This window comes from Nannospalax galili, unplaced genomic scaffold, assembly GCF_000622305.1.
Source record: "Nannospalax galili isolate Female #2095 unplaced genomic scaffold, S.galili_v1.0 scaffold271, whole genome shotgun sequence".
Classification (NCBI taxonomy): Eukaryota; Metazoa; Chordata; class Mammalia; order Rodentia; family Spalacidae; genus Nannospalax; species Nannospalax galili.
Window position 1 is genome coordinate 6,748,558 of NW_008331789.1, and position 12,411 is coordinate 6,760,968.

General features: G+C 38.8%; 1 protein-coding gene across 2 annotated transcripts in view; it reads left to right on the forward strand.

Moving 5' to 3' along the window:
• Positions 1–489: 489 nt before the first annotated feature.
• Rab28 (RAB28, member RAS oncogene family) overlaps positions 490–12,411 on the forward strand; it is an 83,315-nt gene continuing 71,393 nt past the window's right edge. The window contains exons 1-3 of one of the 2 annotated variants that reach the window (XM_008826892.2): positions 490–768; positions 4,659–4,755; positions 10,255–10,343. In XM_008826892.2, the coding sequence (XP_008825114.1) occupies positions 694–768; positions 4,659–4,755; positions 10,255–10,343 (261 nt within the window). In that variant the 5' untranslated portion in view covers positions 490–693. The remainder of the gene's footprint in view (positions 769–4,658; positions 4,756–10,254; positions 10,344–12,411) is intronic. The other variant, XM_008826891.2, reaches the window with a different exon arrangement.

Below are 12,411 nucleotides of genomic sequence, written 5' to 3' on the forward strand. Positions count from 1 at the left end.
TCCAAACCCCCAAACTCCCCCGTCCCTACCCTTCCTCCCCAACTCCGCGCGGCCTTAGCAACCACTCATGCCTCCACCTAACAGCGTCTTCCGTTCCGCAGCTAGGAGGCGAGATGCGCGCGCAGCCCCAAGCGCATTCCGCTGCCCAGAGACAGGCCCCACCCCCTCACCGCTCCCTGGACGCCTGGCTTCCATGGCAACCAGCGGGGACTTCCCCTCCTTCCCCGCCCTTACACAGACCAAACCATTCTCTTGAGGGATCTTCTCAGACGGGACGGAAACAGGAAGATGGACGAACTGCCAGAGCGCTCCTCCTGGGCCCACGGCTGCCCCGGTGATGCGGCGGCACACCGCCTTTCTTCTTCCGGCCGCGCAGCGCTCGGCCCGCGTCCCCCGCTCTCCCCCATCGCAGGGCCATGGTGGGAGCTGGGGGGAGGGGGGTGCCCCCACGTGCCGCACAGGGGCGGGGCATGCCGCCGACGCGCGCAAGGGGGCGGGGCCTCGCGAGGGTGGGGAAGCGGGCAAGATGGCGGCCGGCGGGTGATTCTCCCCGGCTCCCTGCAGGGCTGCGGAGACGCCGGGGGTCCGCGGGGGTCCTGCCCGCGCAGCCAGCCGGTCTCCTCTCCCCCGCCCCCCGGCGGCCTCATCCTTCCCGTCCTCCCCCGCGGGGGCGGGCCAGCTTCCCGGGACACCATGTCAGACTCCGAGGAGGAGAGCCAGGACCGGCAACTGAAAATCGTCGTGCTGGGGGACGGCACCTCCGGGAAGGTCAGTCTTCGAGCGGGCCCGGCGTCCGCAGCTGCCCGCCTTCCTGCCGCGGGGTCGCGGGGCCGGGGGTGGGGCCGCCGAGAGCTGTCGAGCGCCGGGGCCTCCTCCGCCCTCTTGCCCTCCCAGGCTTGGCCTCGGCCTCGGCCTCGGCCTCGTGCGCATGCCCGACGCCTTCCCCGCAGCCTCTGCGAACACCCGGACCGCGCACGGCCGGCGAGCACCCTGTACCCTGCGCCCTGCACCTTGGGCTGCTGCTCTAGGGCCACGCCTCCTCCACTCGGTTCCCAGCACCTCTCAGTCCCACGTGCACTCTGCAGGTACTGACGGAGCACCCCGCCTGCGGTGGGCAGGATGCTGAGGCGCGCGGGATGCTCAGTCTTCAAAACTGGCCTTGATGCGCCGGATCCATGAACAAGCGTGCGCGCCTGGGAGAGTACCGCAGGCACTTGGTCCCCCTTCCCCCTAGGCCCTAAAATGGTACCTGCTCTCGGAGCCGGTCCCTAGGATAAGCGCTGCGGCTTTTCCCCATGTCTTCCCACCTGTCGCTTCTGTCAAAAGCACCACTCTGGGAAAGAGGTGGCTAAATAGTTTGTTGCCTTCCCCCAGCCAAAGCCTTCGTCGCTCTCTTTGGACCCGGAAGGAAGCACTGCAGAAGCCTCTGCCCTAGTTCTGAAATTTGGGTTTCTAGGGCCCCTAGGGACGGTTGCATTCCTCTGCAGAATTTGGAGTCTTCTGCCAATCCTTCCTTGGATAGTTGATTGTCGAGCTTTATTCCGAGGAAAACAGTTTAATGTGATCACATTTTTGAGGAAAGAAAAGAACTTGGGGTCACTTTCAGAATTATATCAAATATTGTGCGCTTAAACTTTCTGAATAAGCAAATTATTGCAAATAAGCACCGATTCTAACACTTTTATTCAACAAAAGTTAAATTGATTTTCAGTTTTTTCATCACTTAGATTTTTTTCTTTTGTAGGCCACATGTTTTTGTTTCTTAAATTCTATTGCATTCAATTAATAGCTGAGTTTACTTTTCATTAAAATGATGACACTAGTTAAAACTCCCAAATTGTGCATAGTAAATTTCTTTAAAGTTTTGCTTATTTGTTGATATTAATTCACTACATGCTGAAGTTTATCCATAGTTTTGTGTCTAGGTTTTAAAGATTTAGGCAATCATACATTAATTTGCTTTCCTTGCTGATTTGCTGAAATGGTTTTGCCCTCTGTTTAAAGCTCTGTCTGGGGCTGGACAAAGAACCACTTTTTTCTGTTCCATATTGCTAAGTTAGGACTGTCATTCTGCTTCAGAGAGTGGGAGTGAGGCTCTGACCTAGTCTTTATTCTCTTGACTAATGTATTTTAAGATTGTAATAGATTTTCCTGCCAGAAATTTCCGGAAAGGAATCTTGTGACTTCATTGTTACTACAGCAGGCAGTGAGTGGTCCGTTCTCTATCCAGCTTTCAGATTGTTGACTCTCCCTCTCTTTTACTGTCCTTTTCTGAACACCACTGCTTTTCTTTCTTATTTTACCCTCATTTAATTCTTGGCCATTTCTCTAGTGTTTGAGCTCTGAGCATCTTTATATCACTGACGGTGATCTGAGCAGAGCTGCTTAGGGGTGATGTGATGTCTCTAGAGCAGTTTAGCCCCACCCTCCAGGAGCCTGTGTTTTTCTTTTCTGTTTCATACTTTCACTTTAATTGCATATTCTCTTAAGATTTTTTGAGGTGGGATATCCTTTTTTGGTATCATTTCAGTGTTAGTAAACATACAGTTTGATTAAAAAAAATGTTAGACGTTTTCAACCCCCTCAAACACCCCTTGTATATTCACACATCAACAATAAGTGTTGCAGATATGGTAGCTGCTTGTTCACTTTATTTAGGAAGTGTATGTATATAGTAACTTTTGAGAAATTATTGAATATGAAAGATGACTCAAAGTGTAGAAAACTGGAAAGGAAGGAAGTGCCTCCCCCAGGTCCAGTTGCTTCTCCCTGTCATTTTTATAGCAAAGCATCAGTGAGATAAGAGCTTACAGTCACACTCTGTGTGTGGCCCATGACCCAGACATTTGACAGTTTATTGCTCTATTTCTCTTGAAAATACTATGATTTTTGAGGCTTTATGTTTGCCTCAAATGTTTCAGGGGAGGGCTTTAAAAACCTGGAAATCCCATTTCAAGGAAAGAACTTTACTCAGAAGTTTTCTGAATATATATTTTTGATTAGTATACCAAGTATGAAGTTTCATTTTGGCATTTTTTCAAACAACATTTGCTTTCTTGTTTCTATTTCCTTTCCTTGTGCTTTTCTGTTTCCAGGTCACACGTGTCCTTTTCTGACTGTTAATATTAAAAACTATTAAAATTTGAGAATCTTAAGTGAAAGTGAAAAAAACACCGCAGATGACATTGTGCTGATATGATGTGTGCCATATTTATCCTTGACTTTCAAGTATTTTGACCATTCATATGTTAAATATTTGAAATCCTTGCAATAGTGTAAGTAGTGGTATTTTCCTCTAGATCTCTCAGCCTCTTCATAGTTGATTTTGTGCGCTACACTTGACAAGCTTGATGGGATAATTAAGGCTAACTGAAAACCAAAATGTCTTTAAAAAGGAACTATTCCCTCTTGTATTCTGATTTCTTAGTTTTGATACTGTTAACACTCTTCAAAGATTGAATGTCTAGTGAGCTTATTTCCAAATGTGCAGTTGAACACCTTTTGTGTCGAAGTGCTGGCTGAATACCTGATGAAATGTCTTAGAACTTCATGACACTTATTGGAATATTTAAAAAATGGAGTCGGAGTGTGCAGATTCTCATCTGTGTGAAAAGTAATGGTCCTGTATAAAAGGAATTTAATTTACCTTGCTAAAAGAAATTGAAGTTTGGCAAAGTGTACTTTAGAACTGCTGTATTTAATCATAACTAACTATAAGGAGCTATCTTGGAAGCTTTATCTTAGTTTCCATTATTTTAAGAAAGTCTATCTTTAACTTTTAAAACGAAAAAAGTTATTTTCCCTTAAATTTGACAGTCTGTCTTGACACAGGGTTGAAGATCTTTTCCCTTTTTATGTAGGTTATTAAGTAAGAGCAGTACGTTTGAAATGCCTAAGTCTGAGTTTTTGAGTTATTTCAGTTGTTACTGCAAGGTTTAGTCTTGTGCTTTGGTAAGAAATGGTACTCTGAAAGAAAGCCCCAGGGTCCTTGAATGAGCTTTTATTTAAAAAGTACATGAATATTTGTTATAGTTTTACTATTTTGACTTGTAAAGCATTTTCTTTGAATAGAAAATACTTATTTTTCCTGCTTCCTGTTAATTTGAAAATACTAACTTCTTTATTTAAATGGTATACATTATCATAGTGACTATATAATTATCTTCATTTAATATCTTCAGTATAGAGAAAAATTAAGACAGCTTTTTATTATAGAAAAAAGAAATTCTACAAGCAGATTTCTCTTAATTAGTGCTTATTGTTACTGATGGTACCACCACCCTTGGAACATGTAACTTTAGAAGTGAAACTTAAGACATTATAAAGTTCAGATCCTAACTCATCTTCTTGCTTTACTTTTTCCATTTATAATTCTTAAATTCTAATTTCCATCTAGGAAAAAGCACTTGCTTGATAATCAGGGCACTTAAAGAAATCTAGCTGATTAAATCACCCGGGTTCCACTGCTGGCTGAGAGCAAATGCAGTTGGCCTGCTGAGTGAGTCCTTCCCTCCCTTGTGACTGGTTGGAGTTGCTAAAGACGGTTTTCTTCAATTAATTGGAGTATGCTCAGATTACTTCAGTTTTGTAGTGGTCTTATGTTTAAATTTTCAAACAAATAAATTAATTTTGCTCTTCTGTGCATCAATTTTTTTTAGACTTCCTTAGCTACGTGTTTTGCTCAAGAAACTTTTGGGAAGCAGTACAAACAGACTATAGGACTGGATTTCTTTTTGAGAAGGATAACCTTGCCAGGTAAGAGACTACAAAATATCAACACAGACGGTTGTAGAAACCTTAGAGAACGAAGAATGAAGCTTATGGCAGGGAACTCTAAAAGAAATGTCAGAGCTGCTTCTTGATGGAGGTAAATGAAACCAGTAAATTTTCCTAGGGAAGTTAACTTTCATCAGCATCTACTATGAGGGCATATTATCTACGGGGGTAAGAAGTCTTCACATTCCCCTTTTTGCTACTGTTTCTGGCAACTATATATATATATATATTTTTTTGATAGACAATAGTTGCTTATAAAATTTTGAAAGGCTTATAAAAATCAAATGCTGTACATTTGTTGGCAGATACTATATTAACTAGATGTGAAAAGATTGGGAAGGATTTTTTAAAGAACTTACTTTGATTAGCTTCTGCTTTAGTTTTTTGTTTGGAAGGTGGAGCAGATGTATAATATACCTCTGCAGCTTCTGTGTTCTAATATGTGAATGCTGTTTTATGTAAGGCAGCATGAAATTGCTGGCATTTAATAGACCACTAAAATTTAGGGTCCCTAGGCACTCATAAAAATACAGTTTGTGCATTCAAGATGTTTCAGTTCACCATGCAAAGAAACTCTGTAGATGCCAGTTGCAGCACATTTTATGGGAAATTCAGGGAAATAATAACACAAAAAGAGTGGTTTATGTTTTAAGTTAGTTTCTCAACAATTGGGGCTTTAAAATGTTCTGTCTATTCAACCTCAGTGGGTAAATGATATTTAAAGTATTTTATTAAAAGTAGTTTATCTTGATTGACTTTATTCTACCCTATCTGTGAGGAAACACATTTGAATAAAGTGGTTGCAAATGTCATGTCCAGTAATGCACTGGGATGTAACTGATCAGTTTTAGTGTTGCTGAAACACATTACCCTCCCCAGTGTTCCCATCTATTGGCAACCCACTAGGAAAGCTATAGAGCAGCTCACGAAAGCTTTTGGGAATTGGAGGTATTCTTTTTATCTCCTTACCAGTATTCTCTATTAGGTTTTGAGATGCCCTGTGTTCAGCTCTTAAGGAAAAATGGATTAGTTAGTACAGCATGAGAAAAAAACAAATTTCTAACTTTCTGTTACTCAGTTATTGTTCAGAAAGAGGGTTAATGAGAAACTTATGCATACTTCGTTTCATCTTTCTTTTAGGGTATTCAGAACTGAAAGTATCATTTTAGTTACACACTACAGTACTAACTTAGCAGAGTTCATGCACAAATTCTAACACATGCACCGAAACTGTCTTTGTGCAGTAGTTTGCTTCAGAGATGCTAGGTGTGTCCAGAAGGCCACACTATACTATTTTGTTTTCAGTTGTTTTGTTTGGATGATTAATTAGTCAAGGCACCAATTTATTATCGCATTAATTCTGTTTAAATTTTCTAATTTTTTTAGTTGAAAGCCTTAAAGGAACAAAACTTACTCAAATATAAAGAAAGGCTAGTTTGGGCCATTTTATGGTGATTTTGACCTATTGCATCATTACCAATTTGAAAATTGTGATTGTTTTATAAAACATGGTTGGTATTTCTGAAATCCAATTTTATAACTCTATTTTTATACATAGAAAGTATTTAGGTTAAAAATGGCATTAGGAAATGTATACTCTTAATATATATTTTAATTTTCCTGATACAGTCTGGTGAGCAGTTTCAGAAAAATAATTCTGTATTTTTAGAAGGCAGTTTTGTGCTACTTAATGGACTCAAATTATCACAGAAATTTTAGTATGAAAACATTGATTTAGTATATTTGATTTTTAGGCATGTTAAGAAACAAGATGAATAAATTGTGAGATTCATAGGCTGTCACACTTTACATATTTAACCCTAATTTCACTTTATGATAATGTTAAATGTAAGATCATTAGTATTTGTACTGTTTGCTAACCTAAAACATTTATGGTAATAGAGCACAGTGTAAATCTAATATTTGTCACTAGTTTTGCCTCCTGGTAAGTCATATTGTTAAGGCTGTAAGCCTCCTGTCCATCGATTCACATTTTCTTCTTGCATGTTTTCAAGGCCATTCCTTTGCAAACACTCACCCATTTTAGTGTATTTCATGATCCGGTATGCTGTATAGTCTGGATGCAACCACTGTGCAGGTTTTGCTGCTTAAAATAGTGTATCTGTTAGTCAGAGATTCTGCTGATAGAGCTTCTTAAGAACCTTAGTCAAAATACTTTCAGGAAGCTGTGGGTACAGTCCAGTAAACAGCGTTCTACTGTGAAAAGGATTTCTAAGTCTTTAGCACAAGAAGTGGGCAGTCTTGTGTTTTTAATTCCATCCTGACTATGCAGCACTTTAAGTAAGGTTAACCAAAGCACCAAGTGTACTTTTACAAGGTCACTGTTAAATCCTTCTGGTGGTTTTGACTCATATCACACATAACTTACCTGTATTTTGCCACTTTATTTTTTTTCCTAGTTACATGTCGTTTCTTACAGAGGAGCAGAAATTTTGTAGCAATCTACATTTGAGAATAGATTGCTGATAATGTCCTAGTGTGTTTTATTTATTAGAAATTTGCTTTAGATGTATTTTTCTACTTAAAAATATTACATTGATTATTTGAATGTTCTATGGCTTTATATCACCTTGAAGATACAATGGGTATCATGATGTTTGCGTGCAAAAATGTAAATGAAAATCATTTTGAATCACATCTTTATGTTTTTGTTCCTTTAATAGAGTCCCCATTTTATTTTTTCTTCTGTGTATTAGTAAGCATAAAATTCAAATGTAGAAGTTAAAATATATTTCTATGCGTAAGAAATAACTAAAGTTAATATTACTTGTTGATGATGTAAGTGGTATTTATTTACTTTTGCTAATATTCTAGCAGAGTATGCATTACTGATAATTCCAGTGGAATTTTTACTTCTGAGTCGCTGGAATCTGTATCTTAAGGGAAAAAAAATGAGCAAATAATAAAAACTATTTTTTTGGAAAGGTAAAGATTTTAGAAAGCACCCTCAGTACATGAATGTAAGTCCAGATGAGAGACAGCTGAGTGTGTGAGCCAGGGACCAGGAAGGACTGTCACCAGACTTTGGAAACACGCAGTGGCATGTGTTCCTCGGGGTAAAGTGGAAGTATTCGTGTCTGATCAGAGAGGCTCTGAGTTTCAAAATGTAAAGGAAGAGAGGAGGGAAAAAACTGACATTTTGATGTAAGGTTAAGGAGTAGGAGTCGTTGGGCCTCGAAGAAATGAGATTAAATATCTTTTAATAATTATTAAGTGGTGAATGAACTCTTACTCTGTGAGAACTGCTATTTGTAAGCACTGTCTTGTTGGAAACTAAGGACTGTAGAGATTTTCGCAGGTAAAATGATAGACTCCTGCCTGTATAGCTACGGGGCTTTGCCTCTGAAGCTTAGCCCTCTGGTGACGGCTGCCCTTCCTCACTGATTAATATGAGATGGTGTTAGAGGAGAATGAGTTCAGCTTCAGATTTCACAAAATTTAGATTTTTAAGAAACAGGATTTATACAAGTTGTTAGACAAGTCTTACTTAGTCTGTGACCTTGAGGTTTTCAAATTCATAGGGCTTTAAGACCAGTTCGGTCATTACTCTTAGCATTCAAGCCGTGTGTGTGGCAGTAATGCTGGTGATAAACTTCAGTAGCCCTCCTCAGTGCTAACGGAAATTCCCCCAGGAAAGCTGCACACTGTGGCAGATGGAACAGATCCACAGCCAGATAATGGAAAGATTAAAAGTGAAAACTTTGGTGGTAATCCAGGGACACACTTTTTGCTTGTGTAGTAAAAACAGTGTAACCGTCATTCTCTGATTTTAGTGTTTTATACGCTTTAAAAATTTGTCTTTACAGTCCTTTTTGTTTCTGAAGAGAGATCATTCTTTCCGTTTCTAAGCTTTTATTTAAAATTTTCCTAATTTGCAAATCATTAAGAAGGTGCCAAGTGAGACTGGAGAAAACTGCATAATTTGGTGAGGAAAATGTTTGAAATGTTAAACTAAAATGCATACCAGGCACAGTCTTTGACTTTGGTAGTTTAATAATTAGTTGTAATGATAAGAGAGAGGACCTTATTTATACATTTTTGTTTCATCTATTTTGCAAAACGCATAAACGATCCTCAGATACTGATTTTTTAGTGTTAGGGTGCTTTTATAATGCCTATTATGGGAAAAGCATTGATTAGACTGTATTCTGTGAAGGCTTCAAAGCACAAATAATTTGTTTCAGTCTTCATGTTTTGAACAAGTACGCATCATGAAGTTCAGAAATGTACTTGGTCTGTGTGGGTTGTGAATAGGGCTGGACTATCAAATGTGTATTTTAGAGGCTAAGTATGAAAACATGCACATTTTGCTTATGTTCACTATTGCAATAGCTGACATTCAAATTAAAGATTCATTGGAGTTGAAATTTATGGGTGCATTTAAATTGTTTTTTTTTTTTTTTTGGTCTTTTTGAGACAGGGTCTCCCTGTAGCCCCAGCTGGCCTCAATCTTTCTATGTAGACCAGGCTGGCCTTGAACTCACTGAGATCTGCCTGCCTCTGCATTCTGAATGTTGGAATTAAAAGTCTGTGCCACCATGTCCAGCAGCACTTAAAAATATTTTTATTCTTTGAGAATTTCATGTATTTTTATCATGTTCCCTCTTCACTCCTCCCCCAGCTCCTCCCCAGTCCACCTTACCTTTCTTACCCCCATCTTCATGTGCTCTTTGCTTGTTTCCTTCCAATTGTGCTGTCTGTCTTGGCTTGCCAGGGCCACTTAAAGAAAACTGACTACAGCCTCTGTGGGACTCCCAGCCCCCTCCCTCTCCAGGCTGGGCTTTTATCTGGCTTGTGCTTGTACAGGTCTTGTGCACACAGCCAGAACTGCTGTGAGTCTGTGCTGCAGCTCTCCTGTTGTGTGGACAGCACTGTGACTCTGCAGGCATTTACTGCTCCAGCTCTTGCAATCTTACCACCCCTCTTCCAAGATGATCCCTGAGCTGTGTGGGGGGTGACGTAGATGTCTCATTTAGGGCTGACCACCCTGAAGTCTCTTGTCCTCTGAATGTTGACAGCTTTGGGTCATTTCTATAGTCTGTTGTTCTGTGAGTTTTAGAACTCATGGAATTTAGAGCCAACTATGAAATTTATATTTGTATTCGGGTGCATTAATCTATCAAGCTTCCATTTTTCAAGTATTTTTCTTAGTGTATATGTACTTTATATTGATCTGTTCTCTGAGAATATTTTTGTTAAGGCTTAAGTTTATAAATCAAAATGTATTTTATTTTATACTGAAGGAAATTATAAATGTATTTCCATGGAAATATGGACTAAAGTTTCCCTACTATGATTTGTTTGACAACACTGTTTTCAGATTTAAATATCTGACCATGTGAATTTTCAGAATAAAATACAAATTGGTGTCAGAATTTATCATTGTTACTTAGTATTCTATGAAACTGTTCATATGTTAGATTGTTACTCTTTTGTATTCTTATTTTTATATTTTAGGAAATTTGAATGTGACTCTTCAAGTTTGGGATATAGGAGGACAGACAATAGGTGGAAAGATGTTGGATAAATATATCTATGGAGCACAGGTAAGACATGAATTCTATGATTATTCAAATAGGTTAAGTACTGTCTTTACAAAAGCGCACAGGCACACATCACATACACACATTCTAGTATGATTTTTTTTTTTTAAATCTGAACCAATTTCTCATGTACTAGTGCTTTGGTTTCCTCCTTCCCAGATTGTTTGGAATGATTTGTTGGGAATTGGAAAACTCTTGGAAGCTTTCATATAATACTTATTTTACTAACTACAGTTGTCATTTGTTGACTGAGTGCAGTGGTTTGGCTCTGATGACTGATGTCATATAAACTGAGTGAAAAACAGGAGGGGAAATTTAGTTTCAAGAAACTGAAGACAAATATTCGTATGTCTGCCTTTTTGGCCTATATATTGGTCTACTAAATAATTATAATTCAGACTAATAGAACATCTTTTGCATCAGAAAGGTAGATGTGATTATGTGTGTGATGCACACATTAGTTTAATATGTGATAATTCTTTACTTCAGAAGAAAATTGTATAGTCGCCTGAATATATGCCTAAAATTTTTTTTTGATAATTTGAGCTCGTAATGAATATAATTTATAATATATGTTCTTGTTTTTTTTTTTGAGATTGGGTCTAATTCTGTGACTCAGGCTGGCCTGGAACTCACTGTTTAGTCCAGGCTGGCTTCAAACTCACAGTAGTCTTTCTCCCTCAGTCTTCCAAGTACTAACATTACAGTTAAACCACTATGCCTGGCTATAATTCATGTTTTTAAATAAAATCATAAAGAAGAAAAATGTATATGCTAGCAAAATACTTTAGAAATTATTTCCCATGTTCAGTGAAGAATAACTGGCTTTTTAATGCTTTGCAGCTTGCTTTTTGTTTATTGTCAGAGACTAGGAAATAGATCATTCCATTGAATGCCATTGTCTAATGAAGTAACATACATATGCCATTGGAAATGAGGTCTGTGGCACCTACCTGGTACACAGGCCCTGTTTATGTGTTAATTTATTTCTGCTTTTGTTTCCAGTTTTAGTTTGTACCTTTACGTCATGAGACATGAGGATAATACTCCAAATGTTTGTAGTTCTGTATTGGAACTTTTATGTATTCAGTATGAGAAGTATAATTTGGTTAAGTGAATCTGTTTCTTATAAAACATGAATCTGTAGGCTAGAAACAGGACTCTACTTGATCAAAATCGGCTCTTAGGAAATACCATGGAAAATAGAATCTAATTTATTCTATAAAATATTGAGAACTATAAATGAAACCAACATGGTTCTCAATCGTGTATTCAGTGCCTTAGAGGCTTCTTTTCCATTATATTTGACTCTGTCTTTTTTACATCATTCTTTTTCTTCTGCAAAATCTTTCTGCTAGTTTAACCTTTACGCTTCAGATTATATGACTTGATAGCTTTATGCACATTCTTTTTTTCTCTTTCTCTCCTTTTCTTTTTTTTTTTTTTTTTGAGAAAGGGAGACAGGGTCACCTTATAGCCCTAGCTGGCCTGGAACTTGCTATACAGACCAGGCTGGCATTAGTCTCACAGAGATCTGCTTCCCTATGCCTCCAAGTGCTGGAATTAAAGGTGTTTACTACCATACCTAGCCTCCCATTCATTTTTTAAAGGTTTATCTCTGAGTTTTGTGAATTTTTTCTTTGGCAGTTTTAGTTTTTCCTCTGTGGTGCTGGGGATCAGACCCAGGGCCTTACACATACTAGCCAAAAACCTTACTGCTAAACTATATCCGTAGTCCTTTAATTTTTTTTTTTTAAATTATTATTAAACTGGTTAGATTTAGGGCCCGGAGAGATGGCTCAGCGGTTAAGAGTACTGGCTGCTCTTACAGAGCACCCAGGTTCAGTTCCCAGCAGCCACAATGGTGCTTAACAAGAATCTGTAACTGCCAGTTCAGGGGACCTGATGTCCTTTTCCGGCACATTGCATGCATGTGGTGCATTTAAATACATGTAGGCAAACCACTTATATACATAAAATAAAAATAGATAAAATTTTAAAAATCATATAAGTTATCTAAATTATTAAAAATTTGTTAGTGTCATATAAAAAAATCACTACTTATGTGAAA